This window comes from Gopherus flavomarginatus, chromosome 10, assembly GCF_025201925.1.
Source record: "Gopherus flavomarginatus isolate rGopFla2 chromosome 10, rGopFla2.mat.asm, whole genome shotgun sequence".
NCBI lineage: Eukaryota > Metazoa > Chordata > Testudines > Testudinidae > Gopherus > Gopherus flavomarginatus.
Genome location: NC_066626.1, coordinates 1,902,401 through 1,927,695, shown reverse-complemented (window position 1 = coordinate 1,927,695; position 25,295 = coordinate 1,902,401). Strand labels below are relative to the sequence as shown.

The window sequence follows — 25,295 nt, the reverse complement described above, 5'->3', positions numbered from 1 at the left end:
CCTTGGCTACTTGCTGGTGAGTGATTAGGCGTTTGTTGTCATGTAATAAGACTGGTTTTCCAGGGGGATGTTATTTTATCCAGTGGCTGTGATTGTACTACTGCAGTCTCATGCGCTACCTGCATGGCACCCAGAATGCTGGGTCCACTTTGAGCTTGGCAGGGATGCTGACATCTTGTGGGCTGTAACTGGAAGGAATGGCTTGTGTCTGGTGAGTTCTCTTTCTGTCCTCTGTATAGCCTGCAGATGGCCCTACGGTTCATTTCTGAGGCAGAGAGCCTGCTGAGCACAGTGTCTGTTTATTCCAGGTCTAGCAGATGGCCCTGTTTCAGGGTGTGAGAGGACGGCCTCTCTGCCTTTCAAATCCATTTCCCATTTTTGATGTCCCTATTCATGCATTTCAGGACTTCATTAAAAAGGAACCACTGGATTCCCTGGCATCTCCAGTTCGCTACAAGGCAATTCTTGCCATTGGACATCTGAGGTAGGCTATTTTCTGCCATATTTCCTGGCACTGTGATGCCTTCTAATTTGTTAATTCATGAGTGTCAGGTTGGGAGCAGTCTAATGCCTGCAGAGTTTGGCTCACCAGGGCCGCCCGGGGGGAGCAAGTGGGGCATTTTGCCCCAGGCCCCGCAAGGGCCCCCATGAGAGTTTTTCAGGGCCCCTGGAGCAGAGTCATTCACTCCAGGGGCCCTGGAAAACTCTCACAGGGCCTGGGACCCCAGAGCTTCTGCCGCTTCAGGTCTTCGGCAGCAATTCAGCGGCGGGGGATCCTTCCGCCCCGGGACTCACCGCCAAAGTGCTGGGTCTTCGGCGGCAATTCCCCGTCGCCAAAGCCCCCAGGCCGCCTGAATCCTCTGGGTGGCCCTGTGGCTCACATGCTGCTTGTTGTCAGAGATGTTGTCAGAAGCTACCGGTGTGGTGCTCTGCTCTCTCCTTGTTGGTATCACTCGGCTGCCTGCGTGTGTTCCCTCTGTGTGCTGCCCCAGCTCTGCACAGATAGCTGACACAGCAGACCCAAAGAGAACCCCCAATAACCACAGAGTCTAGTAAGGTACGAAGGCCCGTCGGCCAGGTTTATTGCTGTATTGGATACAGTAGTAGTTCTCCGCAGATTACTTAGTCTACCGAGCATACTACGAATATGTACCCACAGTCAATGGACTCGGCTCAGTTAGTGGCGGGACTTTCCACTGCCCCCTAGGCTGGACAAAGACACCGTCCCAAGGATGCATTCTTATACACAGGTACAAACAAGTTACACGTCACTCCTGACGTATTGAGGTGCAACCCCTTTACGTGGTAAGGTGCAGCCCCTCTACGTAGTAAGGTGCCGCCTCTCACCTTGTACAGATTGGTTCGATCAAAACAACTCTATCCATCATATTACCCTTTTGCCTCTGTCATTAGGATGGGTCAGTCTGTTCCTTGTTATCTGTGTGGAATGTGCAAGTATGTGAATGTTCTGATCTCTAGTGTTCAGTACCTTTTAGGTACGTATCTTCTTGCAGCATCAGCCCTTTCCTTGCCAGTTTGTGTGAGCAGGGCCTACCTCTGGCTCACAGCTTCACTTTGCTTTATATTAGCAAAGTCTTGACCATTACTTTAGTTCAGGCCTTAGGTCTCATACCAGGCCTCTGATACCAAGGTTTACATCTTAGGGCCTTCACTTACTACGCTGCTCACCAGCAGGACTTTAGTTCTTAAGGATTTTAATGTGTCCATTTGGAGGTTTGTGCTTGAAAGACACAAGACTGGAGGCTGTGGGGCACGCAGTAAAATGGAGCAGAGTTCAGATGGGGAGGGAGGTGTCTGCAGGACCGGCGCTAGGGTTTTGAGCGCCCTCCGCGGAAGGCAATTTCGCCGCCCAGTGCGCTGGTCCCGTGGCTCTGGTGGAGCTGCCGCAGTGGTGCCTGTGGGCGGTCCGCTGGTCCGCGGCTCGGATGGAGCTGCTGCAGTCGTGCCTGCGGGCAGTCCACCCAAGCCGTGCGAGCAGCCGACCGTCCGCAGGCACGACTGCGGCAGCTCCATCCGAGCTGCGGACCAGCAGGCCGCCCGCAGGCACGACTGCGGCGGCTCCACGGGAGCTGCCTGCCACCCCCTCCGACGGCGCCCTGACTCAGGGGACACCCGCCGGCAGCTCAGACTCCCTCTCTGTCCTAGCAGCAGTGGCTGCTCAACCAGCTTGTGGGTTTCTCTAAAAAGGGGACTTGAAGTTTTATCTTTACTTCTAGATGAATACTTAATAGAGGTGCAAAGTGAAGGGTTGTTTGCACTTGGGGTTCTAGATTGCGACAATCTCTAGTCATTGGACCCGTTTCTTTTACTTGGAGGTGGTACTGAGTCTAATACATGACTTTTCTCTCTGTCTCTCTTCTGCCAGCAAACTGAAACCATCTCTGACCTTGGAGGAAAACCGTGAGCTCCTTGATCAGTGCTTCAAAAGTTTATTTCCCCTTCCTCCCTTGGAGATGATGAAAAAGGAAGGCGAGACAGCAAAGGATGCTCTGCTTATACAAGTACGTGACAACGATTCTCCTCTGGCACCATCCACTGTATTTCTGCCCAGCAGGCACTGGGTGATGGCAGTCACACACGGCCTCCCTGGCAAGGCATGGTTAGCTTTCCCCGGCCCACACACACAAATGATCTGTGCTGAGCCTCATTCCTTCTCTTCTGATTTCAGTCACTCTACGTGAGGTCCTTGGAAGCCCTTGGCAAGCTAACGGAGACTTTGCTGGAGGGAGAACCAACCGCAGACTGGTTCCAGGAAATGTTTGAAGTGAGTAGACCATTGAACCGTGGTGGAGATTGTTTCTTGTGTTACAGCAGGGAAGAGTTGGCGATTTAGGGGGTCAAGCTTCTGTTGTGGAGGAATTTTCCACAATGGAGTGAATTTTAGGGAGAAAGCACCAAATTCTTCCTGGGCTAAGCGGGAGTGTGCCCCACTGAAATCCACGGAAGCTTTGCCATTTCATGCCAGGGCTGGATTGGGACCAAGTTCTTACAGTGTCGTTGACACTACTTGGAGCGGCAAGAAAATCACCCCTGCAGTAGCCAAATCCAAGAGAACCAGCTGAAACTGATCATTTCTTCTAAGAGGAATTCATGAATGTTGAGTTAGGCCTCGTGTATGGAAACTCATTCAGAGGAGACTTCCTGTTCCTCAGACATGGACAGAATATCGTGAAGAGCTGAGGGGTGGGGAGTTTGATGCACCTTCAGTATAAAAATGAAGTTCTAAAAGGAGCTGGGCTGGGGCAGGGCCGGTGCAAGGATGTCTGGCGCCCTAGGCAAAACTTCTACCTTGAACCTCTCCCCGTGCCCCCGCCCTGAGGCGACCCCCCCTGCGGCAGCTCCCCACCCTTCGCCCTGAGGAACCCCCCCCGCCCCAGCTCACCCCTGCTCCGTGAACAAGCACCGCAAGCCTGGGAGGCAGGAGAAGTGAAGCAGCCACGGCATGCTCAGGGAGGAGGCGGGGCAGGGGTGAGCTGGGGCGGGGAGTTCCCCTGCATGCCGCCCCCCCCTTACTTGCTACAGGTGGGCGCCCCCCCCTTACTTGCTACAGGTGGCCGCTCCCCTGCCCCAGCTCCCTCCGCCTAAGTACCGGCGGTGACCAGGGCGGCCGAAGTTCCAGGCGCCGTAGTTGCTGCCGAAGAAAATGGCGCCCCCCAAATCCTAGCACCCTAGGCAACCGCCTAGGTCGCCTAAATAGTTGCACTGGCCCTGGGCTGGGGGGACTTCTCTGCTCTTATTCAAATTAATAAAAAGAAATGCTCCTCTCTGTCATTCTGCCACTCAACGTGGGAGAAGTTGCCCAGGAAACAGACCATAGCAGCAGACATCAAACAGCATGCGATGTGCTAGACAGCTCCCATCAGACAGTCTACAGCAGACATCACATAGACGGGCCCAGATTCATCCCTCATGTAACTCCTTTGGCTTCAATCTGGCCCCTGGGACTTGTATATATTAGGGGCTCTTCCATTAGACATGTAATTCCTTTGCTCCATGGAGGTGCGATGCTTTGGAGAGGGATTTTAGTGACTATTAAACCTGTTTAAGAGGAATTCTGGGAGGGATTTTCTGGTACTAACTCTGTCCATTCCCTTGCTCTACCAACAGCTCCTAGTGACATGGTTCAGTTCAGGGAAGGAGTGGGAGAGAGAAAGAGCCTTTCAGGCCACCACCCAGCTGCTGACTGCCTATCAAGAGACAGTTCATAGCACAGTGAGTATAGCCGTACTCTTCCTTGAGCTGAGTTCTCTGCTTCTCTCAGATCTGACACTCAACGCAAATGCATGAAAAACTCTTCCAGGGCAGCAGCTGGGATTTCAAGGTGACTAAGATCCCTCTGCTTCCATAAGAGAGAAGTTTGCACAACAGTGCTGTGACCACACTGCGGGCAGACTGCAAGAATTAGAGGGCAGACAATTCTCCAAACTGATGGCTTATTCTATAATTAGATTCACCAAGTCAACAACAAAAGAGCTTCCACCCTAGTTAAGAAGATGCCAAACGCTTTCCCCTTTTGGCATTCCAGACCTTGGCTCCCATCTAAACATCCATGTCTTGGAAGAGAGGGGAGGGATAGCTCAGTGGTTTGAACATTGGCCTGCTCAACCCCAGGTTGTGAGCTCAGTTCTTGAAGGGACCGTTTAGGGAACTGGGGTAAAAATCTGTGTGGGGATTGGTCCTGCTTTGAGCATGGGGTTGGACTAGATGACCTCCTGAGGTCCTTTCCAACCCTGATATTCTGTGTCTAATATAGTGAGGGGTTACTGAAAATCTGATTCACCACAGGTGGGGTTCACTAATCATAAAGGCCCAGATGCTTATCCTCAGGTCAATATGAATCTCAGGTCTTTCCCAAATATCATGCTGTTTGTTAAAAGAAAGAAGAGAGTTACAAAAGATCAATATCTAGACAAGTGACTTTCAATGTTGATAGTTCAGGATCACAACAGGGATGGAATAAACTGCTAGTTTGTAAAAGTCTCTCTGGAATCATCCCAACAGATCAGAATCCAAAGGCAGCTTAGATGTAAAATCTGTTAGTTTTTCCAGGCATTCTCCAGGTTATTCCAAATGATTATTTGGAAGATCTCTGTCCTATGGCTCACACTTTCTCTGTTCAAAGTTTAAGCAGACTAGAGATGATAGGATCAGGCCCAAGCCTTCCCTTTTATAGCTATTCTAGCAGGCTGACAAGCCTACCTCACAGAAATTGTCACAGAAGGACCTTCCCCCAATGCAGATGACCTGTTGTACTTTGCTTTGAAGATAATCTTCTATTTCCTGTGCATACACAGTAAACTAGTTACATTCATTCACATAAGGTAATTAGCCGTTCTTCCATTATAACACAGATAGTTAAGCTGAAGATAATGTGGAAATGACTGGTTTCCTGAAGTGTCTTACATCTTTGATTGTAAGGTTAACTGAACACCTTGCATACATAATTAAGGCAATTAAGCCATGAAAGGGAATTAGCATCTGCAAGCTAATTTGGTTACATTGTGAAACTTCTAGCCGGGTATAAATAACCACAGACAAATACACTTAGCATCTATTGTTCCTTTTTGAATGAGTTGATGATGATTGCTAGTCTAATATATCTCTTTGAAATTCACATGCAAGTGAACTGTCTTGGAATAGTAGAAGTGCCTTTTGTTAAGTTATTATGGGTCATACACAGGTTGACTGGTCTTCCAGTGTCACAAATGCATTCTTGGTTCTTATGCTCCCAGGATGCTAAAGCTGAATTTCTATGTAATCAGCTAAAAACATAAAACATAAGAGTGGCTATCCAGGATCCCCCAGAAGAGTGGTTCATCTAGCCCAGTATACTGTCTTCTAACAGTGGTGGGGGCCAGATGCTTCAGAGGGAATGAACAATACAAGGCAATTGTCAAGTGAACCATCCCCTGTTGGACAGTCCCAGCCCCAGCTTCTGGCAGTCAGAGGTTTAGAGACACCCAAATCATGGCGTTGCATACCTGCTTCCTATTAATTTCATTGGGTGACCCCTTGTTCCTGAGTTATGTGAAGGGCTAAATAACACTTCTTTATTGACTTTCTCTACACCAGTCATGATTTTATAGGCTTTGATCATATTCCCTCATAGTCATCTCTTTTCCTAGCTGAAAAGTGCCTGTCTTTTTAATCTCTCCTTGTACGAGAAGTTGTCCCATACACTTAATAAATTTTGTTGCTCTTCTCTGTACTTCTTCCAATTCTAACATATCTTTTTTGAGATTAGATGAGCAAAACTGCACGCAGTATTCAAGGTGTGGGGGTACTGTAGATTTATATAATGGCATAATGATACTTACTGTCTTATTGTCGATCCCCTTCCTAATGGTTCCTAACATGTTGTTAGCGTTTTTGACTGCATGTGGAGCAGATGCTTTCAGAGAACTGTGCACAATGACTCTGAGGTCTCTTTCTTTAGTGATAACAGCTAATTTATACCGCATCCGTTTGCATGTACAATTGGGATTATATTTTCCAATGTGCGTTACCCAGTTCAGTACAGGAATCAGAGGCACAATGTTACCAGATATGCCCATTACTTTGGGTAGGCTCATTAATTAGGGTTATTCTTCTGGGGTGGGGGGCGGTTCTGTAATTCTATTAATGTGTTGCTTATGTCATTTGCGTGTTCATATGGAGCTCTGCTCCTTCCTTCTACAAGTCCCCTCCCAATGGAGCTACCCTGCAGGACCCAGGTTCCCCAGGGCTAATAACTAGAACTAGACGAACATGTGTGTACACACATACACACACACACACACTAGTAGAGCAAGTCAATCAGCACTCCCCAGCTGATCCCCTTATATGTCCCTATATTCAGTGGGCTGGGTTGAGCAGCACTTTCAAGCTGGTACCCTTATGCGTCCCTGGTCTCAATCGGCTGGGTTGAGCAGCACTTTCAAGCCGGTACCCTTATGCGTCCCTGGTCTCAATCGGCTGGGTTGAGCAGCACTTTCAGCTGCCCCCCATCCCCCGTTATGTGCCCCAAGTTTAACATGTTCCTATCACACTTTCACATTACAATTGTATGGGTGGTAATCAACGTGATGAGCAAACTCCACAGTATTTTGGGGCACTAAAGGGATCTTTAGCTTAGGCACAAGAAGTGTTGCTGCAGAGTAAATGGGGGAAGCTAAAAACACAAAAGAGCAAAATTCAGAGAGAGAGAGAGAGAAGCAACCAGCTGAACCATAGAAGTTATGTATTGAATCATAGTGATAACTACACCAGGAGGCCTAAACAAACATAACAGTTACATTTTAAAGGTTAATACCTGAGGTAGAAAAGAAAACGGAGAGAGAGGGATGGATCTCACCCACTCCATGAGGTTTGAACTGGTCGGGATTTCCAGGTGATGGTGGTAGCTCAGGGTCCTGAGTGCTGGAGACAGGCAGAGCCCCCAGCACGATCAGTCAGGAGATGGAATCCCAGTGGAACTGATGCAGAGTTTGGGTCTATACATCAGAACCTTACTTGGGCCTAGGTAGAGGGTTTTGTAGAGAAAATGCAATGGTTCAAGGGAGAACACTAGATTTGTTTATGGGTAAACTGATGGCTCAAGGGTTTTCTTTAGGCTAGACAATAGGAGCTAATCACTCTTGGCTATGGGTGTTGTTTTCTCCTGAGGAGCTCACAAGGCAACTAGGCTGCTTCAGTATTTTGGAATATGAGTCAAAGATTTATTACTAGAATTGGTCTGATAATTGCTGAGCTGGGTGTGTGCAGGCACAGGTTCATTAGCATCTGGAGCAGGGATTCCCATGATTCAATGCATTCCTGCTTTTCTGGTCCCAGAGTTCAGTGCGGTTCTCTGTTCTTCATTTTATCCCTATTCCATTTTTCATGCAGTTGAGGCTAGGAGAGTTGTCTCTGTTCTTCATTCTGTATGCAAATGGAGATGTCTTAATCTTGTCACCCTTGTCAGGAGGAGTCTAGGTGTGTCTCCCCAAACCCTTCATTGTTCTCTGCAAGCCTTTTCTCTGATTGGTTTTGGTTCAAACAGAGACGAGGGTGAGGGTGTCCTTCATGAGTCACACAGGCTAGATACTGTGCCCTCGTTCCCCAAAAACACAGAGCTGACGGGTATCAACAATAAAGATGGCAAGTGAAGTCTAGAACAACTGGAGAACATTCATTCTTCATTCTTTTTTAATTAGACTCAGGAAACTTTTAATCAGTTTGGATCTCTGATTGGACAAATAGCACCATACAGCTGTGATTCACTGGCCACGTCCCGTCAGTGGGTGGTTGACTGTATCAGTTGCCTTCTCAGTATGCAAGGTGAGGAGACTATTAGCAGGTATAAGTAATTCTTCACCATAAGCAGGTATAAGTAATTCTTCACCTTCTTTCACTGTTGTAATGTCCATTTTTCTGCCTGTCTAGTTCTTTCTGTCCTGTCTGTTGGCACTTAGATAATAGAGTGGTGGGCATCTTGTAGATACCTCATTAGAAGAGACAATTATGATGTGTAAAGAGCCTAGCACACTTCTGGGAACTGTACAAATAATAAATGGTCTGCACCAGGTAGATAACTGCTCAGTTCCTTACGGCTAGTCTACACAGGGACACTAAGGAAAGTTAATCCAAGTGAACTAAAGGTGTAAATATAAAGTGGAATTAAACACACATGTGGATGCTTTGATTCTGAATTAATTATAGTGAATTACAAGAATTAAACTAAAATAAAACTGAAATAAGGCCCCTTGAATTCTAAATAAATGTGTCCCCATAGGTGTTTAATGAAGTTTAACTAATGCATTTTGAAAATAAATTTGGATTAGCTTTCTTGACTATCTTCATGTAGACAAGCCCTTGGTACTAAGCATTTTCATTCTCTTTACGCTGCCACTGGCTGTATTGGAAGCGTTTCCTGGAATAATTCTTTAAACAAAAAGTTCTTCCAGCAGCCCTCTGTCATGAACAGTCAAAGCTATTGGAGTAAGTGTAGGCCATTTTCCCCTTTGTGAAAGAGTAGGACGGGGTAGGCAACCTATGGCACGAGTGCCGAAGGCAGCACATGAGCTGATTTTCAGTGGCACTCACATTGCCCAGGTCCTGGCCACCAGTCCGGAGGGCTCTGCATTTTAATTTAATTTTAAATGAAGCTTCTGAAACATTTTTAAAGCTTTATTTACTTTACATGTAACAATAGTTTAGTTACATATTATAGACTTATAGAAAGAGACCTTCTCAAAATGTTAAAATGTGTTACTGGCACGCGAAACCTGAAATTCGAGTGAATAAATGAAGACCCGGCACAGCACTTCTGAAGGGTTGCCGACCCCTGGAGTAGGATATTCTTTTCACCTAATGGGATAGAGCTTGGTTATCATTTAAGGGCATTTCCAGTTAGGGTCACCAGACAGCAAATGTGAAACATCGGGACGGGGTGGGGGATCACAGGAGTCTATATAAGAAAAAGACCCCAAAATTGGGACTGTCCCTATAAAATCGGGACATCTGGTCACCCTATTTCCAATGATTATTAATCAGTCTTAAAAAACAGTGTTGCTGATTCAGAAACAGAATAAGAGACTCCAAACTTTTAAATGTACAACATAGAAATCCCAGCATTGTTTAGAAGTGACAGATGAGCCTGGGTTTCCTGCCAAAGTTTTTGTCCATCCCCATCTGTTTTACAATGAGAGTTTTGGTGGAGGGATTCACCTCTACATTGGAACCTCACACCTACCTGCATGAGTTGTACTTGAATATGAGATTAGATTTAAATATTGAGAGCAGAGAGGCTACTGAAACCAGACACACCCAGAAAGCTGCTCCAAGCAGAATATGGTGCTTGTTCAATCCCGTATCAGTCACAGTAACATACCACTACTGTGAACTTTCAGACATTTAGGGTGTAATCTCGACTCCATTATAGTCAACAGGAGTTTTGCTATTGACTTTGATGGGGCCAAGATTTTACACTGTGCTAATAACAGCATAGCACATGGATCCTTCTGTACGAATGTCCATGCAGTAGAGGTTCAGTTTCATTAATCATTATAGTACTTTTTCTCCTTTTCTCCACTCCAGGCCAGCCCATGAACCTCGGGTCAGTGGAGGAGGAGCTGAGCTGTCTCCGTGAAGAACTAACAACAGCTCCAGACCCTGAGGCTCTGTTTCAGGCATCTTCCAAAATGGCCAGGGTAACTGACTCAAAAAACTTGTGCAGATGTTCTAGTGACCAGGCACTGTTCATTTTACATTTACGCTTTCATGATGCCTTTCTGGACTTGAGCAAGCTGTGGGCATGGGGCATTTGTTGCCTGTAACCAGCACGATGATTTTCATAGATGTGTGCTATGAATGCCATGTAAAAACCAGATTCCGCAGAATGTTGCATGTGCATGAAAATGCGCATGCAGATGCACACACATGTACCTATCCAACCGTCCATGAGAAAAAACTGTGTTAGTGGAACATCAAGCTGAGAAACCACCCAGTCTTTATTCTGTCACCTTGCGGGTTTGCCTTAGCCTATATTTGTGTGCATGCCTCTCTTGACTTCATTTGATAGGTTGTAAAAAGATGCAGTGTATCTAAGAGAATACAAACTGGAAACTTACCTCTTGCATATCCAGTACAATGTTGTGCTAACTGTGCAACAGAGGCTTTGCCTTGAACCTGATATCATTAGTGTAGAATACAAAAATGTAGTATATAGACTATTGAAAGAATTTGAATCCCAAATGGCTAGCTGGACATAAGACTAATTAACAATATGCTGATTCATAGAACTTTTTCCATGGAGATATTAGGCCTCCATTTTTAAAAGTGCTGGAGCCAAACATCATTGCAGTCTCTCCTGTTTTTGCTTTGTTCCCAGATTGTTAGTGAGTACTTCCCTTCCGAACAGGCTGCAGACTTTATTGAGGCCACAATGGACAGTATGCTGTCTGCTAACCCCACCTGTGCCACGGCAGCTGGGCTATGGATGAAGATCATCCTAAAGGAGTGTGGAGATGCCATGCTGGACCAGGTAAAACGGGAAACTGGAGAGGTTTCCTGCCAAAACTCTAGGCTTTTAGATCTTTGCTGTTTCTCCCCCTCGGACACAGAGTCGATTCCATCTCTGTTCCTACCCTAAGATAGGCAATGGCAGAATCAATAGCAGTAGACAGAAAGAATCCAGGGGAAAAGGAAGGTGGTTAATTATTTATTTGTCTAGCTTGTTTACACAGTATTCAGCCAAGAAAGGCTTGAAAAAACAGACTCTGGGGAAAAAACAAGAAGACAGAATGACTGGCACTTGGAGGCATCCAGTTCTTAGGAGGCCTATGGCTAAGGGCTACCTGAATAAAAATAGCCCTGTAGTCATTCTCAGTGAGTGTGGAGCCTGGGCTCTGAGACCCACCCTCTTGCCAGGTTTCAGAGCCAGGGCTCCAGCCCGAGCACGAACAGCAACACTTTTACACTGCTGTGGTATGTTTTTTTGCTGTGTAGACGTACCCTTTAAGAATAAAAGGAGGGATGGAGAAAACTAGAGTGTCTTTGGGATCCACTATTTATATGCTTTATTCCGGAGCCCAGTGCGTTAGGGCTAGATGAAAGGAGCACTCCACAAATCTTCTAACAAGGCTGGTGAAAGGCCTCAGGACAGGGAACCCTCACAGCAGAACTGCCATGTTTGCACAGTGTTTTGAAGATGTTAAGGGCTAGGAATGAATATGAGAGGTCATTGCCTGTTCATAGTCCCAGGCATTTGCACACTGTGTTTAAAGCACTTGCATGTTTTGTGCTTGTGGTTGTTTATGAACTCTGCATCCTTCAAGGCAAATGATCAGATTTGGCTGCTTAAATCACACCTGCAAAATCTGGGCAAGCAAAGCCTTCTTTTGTGCATGCGAACTGGTTTATTTAATGCATAGCTGGGCACCACCCCATTAACTTACCTGGTACGTATATTTGCGTGTCAGTGTTAATCTTTACAGCCAAGTGTGGGCAATTGTTGTGGGTTAAAGTTACGCGGACATATTTGAATGTTTGTTTCTTGAGGAATTTCGAAAAAAGCAGCAAATGGCTAAATAAAGTTTTTGATTCTGTAGACTGAATAGAGAGAAAGAAAAAGGGACATTTCTTTTTGGTTTTGTTCCTTCCAGGTGCCAGCTATTCTGAATATAATATATAGCCACATGCTTAGTATCAAGGAGGCCAGCTTGAGGCAGTTCCTTCTGGAGGCAGTGTCCATTCTAGCTCATCATCATCTAGAGGCAGTGATCTCCAGCCTCCTCAGAAAACGTCTGCCGATGAACCGGTATATACCGCTACCTATTGCAGTTATCTTGGTAAAAGATCGATCCTACAGCTTTACTGGGAGCTGTAGGGCTCATTTAAGCAGCAGACAGTTTGGGATAATTCCTGACGGTTAATAGCCTTGGTCTTTCTGCAGGAAGGTCCAAGAGCATGTTAAGTGGGGTGCGGAGAGAAATTAAGTGTCATACTGTTTCCATTAATTCATAACTTCTTTGACATCCTAAAGACCGATCCTTACTAGTATAACTGGAGTGGATTGTTGGAAACATCTACTTCTCTAGCAGAGCCGGCTCCAGAGTTTTTGCTGCCCTAAGCAGCAAAAAGGAAAAAAAAATGCTGTGATCGCGATCTGCACCTCTGCCACTGCCGCTTCGTCTTCGGCGGCAATTCAACGGCTGGTCCTTCGCTCCGAGAGGGCAGGGCCGGCGCTTTCATTTAGGTCACCTAGACAGTAGTCTAGGGCGCCAGGATTTGGAGGGCGGCAGACTGCTCCGGTGGACCTGGTCCCGCGGCTCTGGTGGAGCATCTGCAGGCACGCCTGCGGCAGGTCCACTGGAGCCGCGAGACCAGCGGACCCTCCGCAGGGATGCCTGCGGCAGGTCCACCAGAGCCGCAGGACCTGCGAGCCAGCCCTGCACCTAGGGCGCCAAAAACCCTGACACCGCTCCTGCGAGGGGGAGTGAGAGACCAGCTGCCGAATTGCCACCGAAGACCCAGACATGCCGCCACTCGCCATTGGCCACCCTAAGCAGCTGCTTGCTGGGCTGGTGCCTGGAACCTGGCCTTGCTCTCTAGACACCTGAATTGACCTCACTCTGGAAATTAGCAGTGGCTGTTGATTTCCTGGTAGCATGACAGCTTCAAGTCCAATCACTGGCTGATTACAAAGAATAGGGGCAATATTATCATCAGGGCTCCGTTTGGTATCAGTGAGGGTGTGGCTGCTAGAATAGAATTGCCATCCTTCGTATTTAAAACTGAGCTGGAAGCAGATCCATGATTTCATTTAAAGATTCCCAATTGAGTTATCAGTTACCAGTGCTGGAATCTAAGACCATAAGAATGGCCATAGTGGGTCAAACCAAAGGTCCATCTGGCCCAGTATCTTGTCTTCCAACAGTGGCCAGTGCCACATGCCCCAGAGGGAATGAACAGAACAGGTAAATCTCAAGTGATCCATCCCCTGTTGCTCAGTCCCAGCTTCTGGCAAACAGAGGGTAGGGACACACTTTGTAAAGGGGACCTAAGATGGCTATGAATATTCGTTCTCATAGTTGTATGTCCAGTTAGTAGGAATGTGGCTTTTCTTTCATTAACTTGCCTTCCAAACCCTAGATCTTTGGAAGCCACATACTCACAGGTCCATATTTACTGGGAAGTGGGAAAACAGGAACTGAGGTTGGCTCTCTGTGTCCTGTCCTTCTGAAGTCTAGTATTAATGGTTAGGCTGCAGTAAGACTATGTCACTTAACCTAGTTCTGTAACTGGAAACTCCAATATTTAAACAGGAAGAGCATTAAAGGAGGATAGCACTCCTAACTTTCTCATCATAGGCAAGGAGATAATTTGGTCTTTACTTAAATATGATGCATTCAGTCTGAGCCACAAAAGTGTCCAGGGTTTACATGTAACTTCTATTAAATTGCAGTGACACCACTGAACTGTGGAGATCTCTGGGGGAAGACCCCTTGCTTGCCACTCAAGTCCTACAGGTCCTAATAGAAAAAATAAAGACTTCAACAAGCCAAGAAGGAAGCGTCACCTCAGAGACTGAAACTGACAGGCATTTGGCAGCTGCTGAACCTCTCTCAGTAAGTTAGGTGACAGACTCGTCTTTCAGGCTTTCCTCTGTCCTGTGACAATCCTGCTGATGGAAAGCTAGAAATGTGGTAGAATATTGCTGTGTGGGCACTTCTCCTCTGATGTACTGTTTCCTTGAGTCCAGCTCTGCTGTCTGTGGAACAAATACGGCAGGTTTAGAGTACGTGGCTGATTTACTTAATAACATCTGGCAATAAGAAAGTCTTTGAACCAGGTTTCTCACAGTGCTTTGCAAATATTCCTTAGGACTCACATCATGCCTTGGTAGGTCATACACATTTTTATAGACGTGGGAAACTGAGCCATGAGTTAAGGGAGTTGCTCGCAGTCATTCAAGTTACTGGCAGAAGTGAGAATTTAGTAGAGCAGATATCAGAAGGGGAGAGAGGGCGTGATGGTGTTGGGAGGAGATCTCATTTTTTACCATGCTTTCCTTTCAGGCAACATGTGCCATCTTTCAGGTGGTGTCAGCATTGCAGTCGAGCAAAGCCGTGCAGGAGCTGATCCCAGAGTTGTTTCCTGTTCTCCTGCAGCAGGTCAGCCGAACCTTAGGCCAAAAGATGCCTTTGCCAGTGATCAGCAGCCCGAGCCTAGGCCAAAGAGACCGACAACATACTGAAGGCAACCCTTGCCGGTAATTAGAAGGAAGGGAGAGAAACAAAGAGAATTCCAATAGAGTTGTGTGACACTCCCCAGGAGTTCCCAAGATTATGGTTACACATATAATGAAATCATAACATGCTCCTAGAGACTAAACTTAACCAACAGGTTAACCTCCTGTCTAAAGATGTTTCTCACCCAAGCCTGATAGTTACCCCGCTGTCCATCTGCTTCCTAAGTGAAAGATGCCAGAGTGTCTTCTTTGTCCCTCAAATATACTAGAGCAAACCTTTGATGTGTTCTCCAAAATTGGGTCCCCACCCCGTTACTTTTCTTTCTTTGAAGTTCTCACAGTCCTTCTGAACTGATTGTGACTCCTACATGCTTAATTTACATGTAAACAAACAGGTAGGAGAAACATTTCTTGCCTGAAAGAAAACCATTTTTTCAGCTTTTCTGGTAACTAGTCCCTAGACACAGATCATAAGAATGTAATTTTCAATGCATATGCGTGGCTCTTTCCACAGCATCTATAGAAGCATTTCACAATGATATTGGTGACATGGGCTTTTATTTGAGACTCATATGGCAATCTTTTAGTGAACTAGAATGTACATACCAGACCACTCGGCACCCACTCTCTGTGCCCGTCCCCAGTTAACAGTAAGAGATTCCTGTATCATCAGTTGATTTCAGCTCTGGTAGCCCATTAATGTACATTTCCCACCAACCTCACAACATTATTAGTTTCTATTGTTATTGCGTTTCTTTATTCCGAGCCAACAAGGTGCTCAAATTACAGACTTCCTGGTTTTATAATGTCTCTGACTTTTCCTTGGAAACCAGGATCTAAATTCTGTTCATGGATGGGCAGCAGGTATAAAATAAACATAAGGAAGTACTATTTCACACAACACACAGTCAACTTGTGGAACTCATTGCCAAGGAATGTTGTAAAGGTCAAAAGTATAACTGGGTTAAGAAAAGAATTAGACAAGTTCATGGAGGACAGGTCCGTCAGTGGCTATTAGGCAAGATGGTGAGGGATGCAACCCCATGCTCTGGGTGTCCCTAGGCCTCTGACCACCAAAAGCTGAGACTGGACAACGAGGATTGGATCACTTCACGATTGCCCTGTTCTGTTCATTTCTTCTGAAGAAGCTGGCATTGACCACTGTTGGAAGACAGTGTACTGGACTAGATGGACCATTGGACTGACCCAGTAAGGCTGATCTTATGTAATGGCCACAGTGAGTCAGGTTTTCAAGCATGGGTGCCTAAGTTTTGTCCACAAAACTTGAATTTGTTCCCATGGATGGCTACCTAGCCGTGTGATTGCTGGCGCTGCAGACACAAGTGTATATTCTGCTCGTGCTGTTGGCCCATGCGCAGGACAGATTTAGGTACCTCTATGTGATGCGGTGGTATGCTATGCCCCAGCCTCTTCCATGAACACAGACTGCTCGGAGTCCCTCCAAAGTGTTCTCGGGATGCCGGCTCCTGAGATCCTGGTGGTCAGGGATCTGCTGACTGTTTGACCCCAGTGGATGATCTTCAGTCACCTTTACTCTTGACTTTTTTGTTTTCTCTCTCCTCCCTCTTGTCTCTCAGGGGACTTCTCCATCCTCACCTTCTCTGTGGCTTGTACTTTTGTGTCTAGGTTCCTCCAGCTCCTTTACATATATTTCCTCTTCACCTGGCCCTGCCGGTTTTAGTTCCACCCTTCTAGGCCTCCACACATGCCTTGGTGCCCCGGTTACAAAGGGATCCCAGTCCATGCCCAGCAGAAGGCAGTGGGGCAATCCATCCACTGCCCCTACATGTTTCTGCCTAAACTTCCCCTTGATTTCCAGAGTCACCTCTGCCATTGGGCAGAACATATTGTCCCCATGGACATATTCAGTTTTGATCCTACCTCTGGGAAGTGTCCAGTGGGGTTTCACTAACTCCTGCCTGATCAGCAAGCAGGATGAAGCTGTGTCCATTATTCCCTTTGGTGGCTCCTCCCTACCCATACCGGTACGGTAGCTACTTTCTTTTTTCTTCCCTGCCTGGGAGTCTTGTCCCTGCCACAAAGCTGTGCAAATTCACAGTCCATTTTAGGACAGTCTCTTTTTAGCTGTCCTTCACGTCCATGTCAGAAGCACACTGCAGGCCAAGCTCCCACTACAGTTCCTTGAGGCTCCTCCCTCTTCTTCTTGCTGCCCTTCCCATCTGGAGGCTCTCTGCTCCTTCTCAGATCTAGTCCCTTAAACCACTGGCTCACTCTGGGAATGTCCGTCTCTGCAAATGCCTCTGTAACTTTAACTGGCTGGCGCCACGTAACCCATACTCAAGTATGCTCAGGGAGACTCTGAAGAAACTTCCAGAATCTCCCCCCCGTTTGAGTATCTGGCCTTACCAGTGAGTGGCCCAATCTTTCAATTTCTATCCAAATGCCCAGAAGGATAATCCCTCAATCCATCTTTCAACTCTCCATTTCTGGCAGTACTTTTCTATGGACACGCCCCACCTAGTCCAGCATGGCTGCTTTAATCATGTCATAATCTCTTGCTCGCTAATCACTAAGAGCCATATATGTGCTTCCCCAGTTAAATAGGGTGTCAGTCAAAGGGCCCACATTGTTCTGTCCCTATGAGTTCTCGCTGCTGCTCCTTTAAGAGTAACCAAAACCACATCAGGGTTGTTTGCATGTCTCGTTTTACAGAGTCTGATCTCCTGTGCCTGGTTTCCATTTCCTGTCACAGGACTTGCCAGACTTTGGAGGAGTTGTTGCCAGATCTGGGCTTGCTCCTATATCACTTCTTGAAGGCTCTTTTGCTGTTAAACCTACCAGGCAAGCAAAGGCTGTTCTTCTGCATGGTGGGATTGTTGGAAGGTCTGTAGGGTGTTCTCAACCAGGCCAGTTTTAGGGGGTCTGCCAAGCAGGGCTGGCATTAGACTAGTTGGGGCTCAGGGCAGAAAGCTGAAGCTCTGAGCCCAGCCAGGCTGGAGCCCTGAGGCCCAGGACCTGCACTAAAGTCCCGAGCCCCTGCACCCTGTGCAGTTAAAATCCAAAGCCAGGAGCCCCAAACTCTGATGCCTGGCAGGGCCGAGGCCTGGAACTGGGCCATGGAGTATTTATAGCATGTTGGGGGTGGGGGGAGGCTCAGAAACAGAAAGGTTGAGAACCCCTGTTCTACACTTCTCCTTGCTTCTTCGCCATCCATTTCAATGTGTTCCCTCCATCACCCGGACTGCCAAACCTCTACCCTGGCTTCTCCAGCAGGCTCTCCATTTGCATAGATAACAGGGAAATCCCTGATGAGCCCCCTGCTGTGACAGAGAGGGCTGTTGCACCCTTACATCTTCTACAAACCTTGAGACTTTCTTGTTTGTAAGCATCAACGTATAGTCTATTTAATCCCCCTACCAGTACATAGCACCTTTATCTTGTATCTCAACTTTCTAAACTCTTCTCCAAAATGGGGAGTAAGGTATTTCCACTCAGAGACCTCATTTTGTCAGGCTCTCTCAGCTTTTTCTCTTTTTGTTTCTCTTAGGGTGACCAGACAGCAAGTGTGAACAATCAGGACAGGGGGTTGGGAGTAATAGGCACCTGTATAAGATAAAGATATTGGAACATCTGGTCACCCAAGTTTCTTTCTCTGTCTGTTCCCCTCAAAGGGCTCCTGCCCATGTCCTTTTACACAGTTTCCCTGTTAATGGAATGATTGGTTCCATGACTCACTAGCCCCAGTCAGACCTCGTAATCAGGTACACCTCTGACCAATTAGGCCTTCTGTGAGGAACTGAATTAGTACTAATGGTCACCAGAATGCTGACTCAAGTGCAAACCCTCAGCACTCTGTCACATCATATCTGGAGATATCACCCCAAAATGTCCATTAGTGATCACCACACTCTGTGCCCCCAGTTTTTGGGTCCTGATCATGTATTTTTTCCATATCATTGTAGTCTTAGTGCCCATGCTCCATGCAGAAAGGGAAAAATGACTGCAAAATTTTGTCCCTAGCAAAACTAGTTATATGAGATGTATGAGACTGAAACTTACCTCTCGGCATCAAGTCCTTCCAGGAACGCTGCTGTCCAGGATATTGCCAATGGATGAACTGTCGATGAACAGCAGATCTGACAAATAACCGGGGTTTCCTGACTCTGTTCAGGCTGCACCTTCCTACCAATTGCTGCAGTTCTGTGCCTCTCTTTCCCCAGGTTTTCTGTCCAAGCATTAGAATCTGTGCTTTTCAAAGTTGGGAATGCGAGACTGATGAGAGAACTCAGGGAGCAGAGAACGTGGATTCTGCTTGAAAACCCCCAGACTCACCATGAGGGAGTGTGTCTGCTGGTGAGGTAAGAGATCTAGGAGGCATCATTTTATCCTTGGGAATCAGTAGCAAATAAAGTGGCTGAGAGGGAACCTCCAGTTTATAGCTTTGTGGGGAGTGCCCTGGGTGGAAACACACAGCTCCCACTCATAGATATCAGACTGTCTGCTCAGAGCAGCTGAGTTTTTGAAGTGTGCAATCGACCCCATAAGCAGTTTCTTTTGCCTTCCAGTGTTCTGCTAAGATCTGAACTAGTAACACCTGAGATCATCCAGAACCTCCTCCCCTGGGTGAATTCCCCGACAGAAAACTACCGAGTCACGGGCACAGCTTTCCTTGCCCAGGTAAGACAGCGGGCTCTGAAGAGCAGTTTCACCATTAGACCATTGTCTGTTTGCCTTTCTTTCGGGAGTTGTACAGTTCAGTTCATAGGAGTAATTGTCATTTTAGATAGTAGAATGGGTCCCCCTTTATATGGAAACCTGACAAGGAACTTCATTCTACCTTTCGGAGTCGTTCTCTCTCTGATATTTGTATTGCTGTCATTGCCTATACTAGCTACACAACCACAGGGGCTGGCTGAGAGAGATACAGAGTTTGGATTCCTGGAACTCTTCTGCCAAGTCCTAGTGCTGATACTAACCAACAGCTCCTGATTTTGGTTTAGCTCAGCAGATCTTCGGAATGAACCTAGTGTCTTAATACTATAAAACAAGCAACATACAAATACATTCACATCTATCATAGGTTCTCATTACTGTAGTATCTGAGTACCTCAAAACTCATTAATGTATGTATGCATCCCCACAACACTCCTGGGAGGTAGGGAAGCACTCTTATTCCTATTTTACAGGCAGGGAGCTGATACACAGAAGGGCTAAGTGATTTGCCTAAGATCACCCAGGAAGTCTTTGAGGGAACAGGAAATGGAAGCTGGGTCTCCTAAATCCTAGGCTAGTGTGATAACTGCTGGACCATCCTCTCTTTCCACCTCTTTCCTCTAAGATCTGCATCATATTTCCCACTTATGCTAAGCAACTATCTTAGGGACTCATCTGGTTCTAAGAAAAACAATCGATCTATGCCTGGGATGGGCTGTACCTGGGCTTTGAGGCTTCTTATAAGATGCCCCATGGTCCTACTACACCCTGCCCCAGGAAAAGAGCCACAAATCTGGGTCTGTCTAGAGAGGCCTCGTGAAAGCAGCCAATCAGAGCCCATCAGGCTCAGCTAAAAGGAGCTGCAGGGCCTTAGCGGGTCAGTTCCTGGCAGGAACTGGAGGGGCAAGAAAGGATGCTGCTCTCTGGCCACAGAAATTCAGGGGATAGCCAGAGTTTGATTCTGGCAGCATTTGCTTAAGTTGGGCTTGCAGGAAGAGAGTCTTTGCAGTTAAGAACTTTAACCTTGAGGTGAGGGTGAAGCTAAAAGTGGCCGGTAGGAAGAAGCAACAGTGAACTGAAATCAAGCAGTGCCTAACTACTGTTTACAGGGTCCATGGTTTGGATCTCAGAGTTATGGGCAGGCCCAGGTTCCCTTATCACTTACAGTGCCATAAGCCTCAGGAAGGGGACAATGCTTATGGAGAGCTTGAACAAAGGGTAGAATTTCAAGGACCCAGAGTTGGGGCTGGAGACCCTAGTGAGGGCAGTGGGACTGTTCTTGAAGGGGTTCATTTGGCCTTTGGGACTCAGAGAGAGGCCTGAGCCACAGAAGACTCACTGAGGTCGGCTGGCAGGGTGCACCAGAGGTGAGAAAAGGACTGTGGTACGAGACCCAGCCACTCAAGAGGTGAGTGGATCCCTATTATAGTGCCCAAAAGGAAAACTGCATGGTTTGAAGACATTTCTCATTTGTGTGGAATGATAAAGTTACAGTGTGTTATGTGGCAAGTGTCAGAGGGGAAGCCATATTAGTCTGTATCCACAAGACTGTGGCTGTAGGAGGACTCCTTGTTGTTTTTAGTGTATTCCATGTCGGCTCAAATTCTATTCCCAATCTTTATGATCATATTGGGGCTAATGGACATGTTGATTTTATTTCAGCTAATGAGTGATCCCATGCTCAGGGAGAAGAAGTTCCTTAAGAGTGTCTTACACATCTTGGAAGAAAGGTCACAGGATAGGAACAGCATTGTCCGTCAGATGGCTGTAAGAGGCCTGGGAAATATAGTCGATGGGGCGCCTGAGAAGGTATGAGAGATTACTGAATAGGATGCAACATAACTAGAGAAACCAAGGGAAATAATTGTTCAGAGTTTACAGAGATTGCACACAATGCACTAGGGCAAATTCTGTTCTCTCCCATACCCTAGTAACCTTTTTGAAGTCAATACAGATCAAGCTGGCTCCTTTGGTAAGCTGGGCATAACTAAACAATGTGCACTTTAATATGACCATATGTAAATGTATACATCTAGGAAGAAAAAATGCAGGCCATACTTACAGGGTGGGAGTCTCTATCCCAGGAAGCAATGATGCTGAAAAAACACTTGAGTCATGGCAGAGAATCAGTTGAACATAAGCTCCCAATGCCAAGCTGTGGCCAAAAGGGCTGAAATGATCCTTGGAGGCATAAACAGAGGAATCTTGAATCAGAGTAAAGAAGTTATTTTCCCTCTGAATATGGCACTCATGTGAGCACTGCTGGAATACTGTGTCCTGATCAGGTGTCCACAATTCAAGAATTATGCTGATCAATTAGAGAGGATTCAGAGAAGAGTCACAAGAATTATCAAAGGATTGGAAAATAGATCTTTAGTGATAGATTCAAGGAGCTCAATCTATTTAGCTTTGCAAAGAGAAGGTTAAGGAGTGACTTGAGGGCCATCTATAACTACTCACATGGGGAACAAATTTTGGTAATGGGTTCTTCCCATTAGCAAACAAAGGTATAACAAGATTCAATGAGGAAAAACGAAGCTAGACTCATTCAGACTGGGAATAAGGCATCCATTTTTAATGGTAATTTTAATTAACCATTGGAACAATTTGCCAACGGTTGTGGTGGATTCTCTGTCACTAGCCATTTTAAAATGAAGATTGGATGTTTTTCTAAAAGATACACTCTAGTTCCAATAGAGACTATTTTGGGGAAGTTCTGTGTTATGCAGGAGGTCAGACTGGATAATCACCCTGGTCCCTTTTGGCCTTGGAATCTAAGTAACTAGAAATCTAGTAATAGGATTACACAGGTGTATTATGGCACCGAGTTTGGCTCGTTGTAGCTAGCACCTGGTCTGAAATATAGCTATAGGTCTCTGGGGTGAGAGGGGGTTGATGAAATTCCCACAACTTCATAACTACTAAAGAAAACTTCTTAGAATTGTGATCAGTGATAATTGTTCTTTAATATCATCTGTTTGTACAGGTGAAAAAGCACAAGAAGTTTCTTCTGGACATACTGATCGGGGCCTTACATGACATTTTCAGTTCTGAAGTCATTGGCGAGAGCATGAAAGCACTGGCCAAAGTCCTGAAGGAGCTGAAAGAGAAGGACATCGGTTCTTCCTTCAGAGACCTCACCCAACAGATCCGGACCTGCTTTGACGATGTATGTGAACAGAACTCTCCAACCTCAGTTCAATCAATCTTGATTAGACTCCAGGGCCAGCTCTAGCGAAAACGGTAGCATGCCGCGGGGGGCGCTCTGCCGCTTGCCATTCCCACGGCTCCGGTGGACCTCCAGCAGCCGTGCCTGCGGACGGTCAGCTGGTCTCACGGCTCTGGTGGAGCTGCCACAGGCATGCCTGCGGGAGGTCCAGCGGAGTCACCTGCCGCCCTCCCAGCAACTGGGAGAGCACCCCCCGCGGCATGCCGCCCCAAGCACGTGCTTGGCGTGCTGGGGCCTGGAGCTGGCCCTGTTAGACTCCATTTACGATGTGTGATGTGGACTCCCTGGGCATTGCTCATGTCAGAGTGAAGAGATTTTAGGCCCTAGGGAAGAGAGGTGTTTTATGGAGGAGGAGAACATTAGGAGGATGGGGATGACATCCCTGCTCCCACAGTCTCACCCTTCTGTTCTTCTTTATTGCCACTGATAACCTCAAAGAAAGTCTGAATACTAGATTAGGTAGCTAGATAACCATGGAAAAGGGGGTTACAGAGTGCAATAGAGAGTGTTGGGCCTGCTCTATACCATTTTTATATGAGAGGGTTGGAATGATAATTCTGTTTAGCAGAGAATTTTGAGATTTCAAATTTTGGTTTTGTTCCTATTTGTGGGAACCCCTCTCCCCAATCTTCAAAACTGCTTGTGAAACAGAATTACTATTCTCAGCCTAGCTCTATTGGAAGCCTTGGCCCAGAGCAGTCTGCTCTCAGACTATCCCGGTGCTGGGAACTGAGAGCTAGAGGTGCAAATTTGAGAGCCAGGATTCCCAGGGTCATAGAATCATAGAACACTAGGGTTGGAAGGGACCTTAGGAGGTCACCTAGTTCAACCCCCTGCCCAAAACAGGACCAATTCCCAGCTTTTTACCCCAGTTCCCCAAATGGCCCCCTCAGGGACTGAACTCACAACCCTGGGTTTAGCAGGCCAATGCTCAAACCACTGAGCTATCCCTCCCCCTGAAGCTGGGGGCCTGGAAGTCTACAATCCCAGTCAGCCTGCCAGATCAGCTGCCAAGGAGCTGGATGAGTGCACTGGCAAGACACCAGGCAGGTTTCTAAGGACCCCTGCCTGGCTTCCAGAGGAATTTCATCAAAATTGAACTGGCTCTAAAATATTTTCATGAATCAGCAAATTCGAACAAAAAATTGGTTAATTAAAGTTTTTCCGACTAGCTGTAGTTGGAATCATTCTACTTTAGCATAGAAGAGATGGCTGTGTGAGGTGCGTGATGGGATTATCCCTTACTTATCAAGTTGGGGGATTTTCTTGGCTGTAGGAGGATGATGCCCTTCGCTCAATGGCCTTTGTCCTATTTGGCATCCTGGCTCAGTTGACAAAGAAAAAATGGAAGGCCTATTTCACCGAGCAGGTTCGAAAGAGCTGGGTCACACTTCTGCTGCACCTGCAAGACCCAAACCCCCAGGTTTCAATGGTAAGACTGACAGTGACTTGTTTACTAAGCCAAAGAAATCTTCCTCCCAATGCCAGGGGAGCTCTGCTATTCCTGCCTGCCGTGGAGGCCCAAATTCTCCCCTCAGTTCATTGCCCTCCTGCTGAGTCAGTTCCAGCGAGGTTGGTCCATGGCTGCTTCATCAGAATCCAAGATAGGTCATGGGTCTGAACCCTACAGGTCTCTGTTCCTGTCTGTCTCTGCACCCCAGGTCCCTACCTCCCCAGAATAGAGGAGAGACCACAGCTGTGCCTGCTGAAGCAGCTTTCATCGGTATAACTGTTCCCAAAAGACATTGATGCTACCTCCAGGTTTCAGTGGAAGCTCTCCCCTCTATTAGTCATTCCTGCATGTTTCTGCCAATTACATCCAGATGAATCCCTTTTTGTCCTGGAACAGATGCGCAGTCATGCAGATGAGTTCCCTTTGAATGAACACAGCACTCGGTAGGGAACAATTCAATGGCGTGACACTCTTTTTCAGAAATGCAGAGCTACGTTTCACCTCTGTTTCCCGTTTTTGGGACTGAAGAGATTCCAGCATGCGATTAATAAGCACCTTGGTGGCACAGACGAGCTGAAGCCTACAGAGCTCCAGGAGGACATTTGCAGACACCTTGTGAGTGAGCTGTTGAACTGTGTGAGATTATTGACTGGAGTGGCTTGTGGTGGTGTAGAGGGGTGTGTTGGGGGGGATGTGTGATGGACAATGTAAATAACTGCAAGGGTGGGATATATGAGGGAGGGTGATGGGAAATGTAAATCTGCCCCAGATTCCCATTTTTCCCACTTCTACTCAGCCACCTGTTCTTTCCCTTACTTACCTGTGGTTCGTAAAAGCCTGCGCTGGCAGTCAAAGGGCACTTCTAGCCAGAGAGAGCTCATGTGTCCCTGATTTCCTTTAGGCCAAAGAGAATGCAGCACTGCTGGAGAACTTATACAAAACCACCCTCACGTACTTCTACAGCAGCTGGGAAGGGATCCGGGCAGCTGCCGCCAAGTTAGCTGGTGAGAGATGATGCCCAGTGTCCCTTGTGATATTCCTATTGAGGGAGACAGAAAAAATCCCACTGTGTAGCACTGAGCTGCCATTGTGCTCTCTGTGCCTCAGCTTCCCACCCATAGATGGAGATGTTAATGTCCCTACCTCTCCAGGGTGGTGGTGGGAGGAATCATTAGTTGCTATGAAGT

At 46.8% G+C, this 25,295-nt stretch overlaps 1 protein-coding gene across 1 annotated transcript in view; it reads left to right on the top strand.

Moving 5' to 3' along the window:
* LOC127030059 (maestro heat-like repeat-containing protein family member 2B) overlaps positions 1 to 25,295 on the top strand; it is an 87,919-nt gene that overhangs the window by 47,591 nt on the left and 15,033 nt on the right. The window contains exons 24-40 of the mRNA XM_050915967.1: positions 405 to 484; positions 2,387 to 2,522; positions 2,690 to 2,785; positions 4,129 to 4,233; positions 8,196 to 8,319; positions 10,078 to 10,190; positions 10,871 to 11,023; positions 12,144 to 12,298; positions 13,946 to 14,108; positions 14,559 to 14,752; positions 18,934 to 19,071; positions 19,279 to 19,390; positions 21,089 to 21,235; positions 22,413 to 22,595; positions 23,932 to 24,087; positions 24,589 to 24,723; positions 25,010 to 25,112. Of these exons, the coding sequence (XP_050771924.1) occupies positions 405 to 484; positions 2,387 to 2,522; positions 2,690 to 2,785; positions 4,129 to 4,233; positions 8,196 to 8,319; positions 10,078 to 10,190; positions 10,871 to 11,023; positions 12,144 to 12,298; positions 13,946 to 14,108; positions 14,559 to 14,752; positions 18,934 to 19,071; positions 19,279 to 19,390; positions 21,089 to 21,235; positions 22,413 to 22,595; positions 23,932 to 24,087; positions 24,589 to 24,723; positions 25,010 to 25,112 (2,293 nt within the window). The remainder of the gene's footprint in view (positions 1 to 404; positions 485 to 2,386; positions 2,523 to 2,689; positions 2,786 to 4,128; positions 4,234 to 8,195; positions 8,320 to 10,077; positions 10,191 to 10,870; positions 11,024 to 12,143; positions 12,299 to 13,945; positions 14,109 to 14,558; positions 14,753 to 18,933; positions 19,072 to 19,278; positions 19,391 to 21,088; positions 21,236 to 22,412; positions 22,596 to 23,931; positions 24,088 to 24,588; positions 24,724 to 25,009; positions 25,113 to 25,295) is intronic.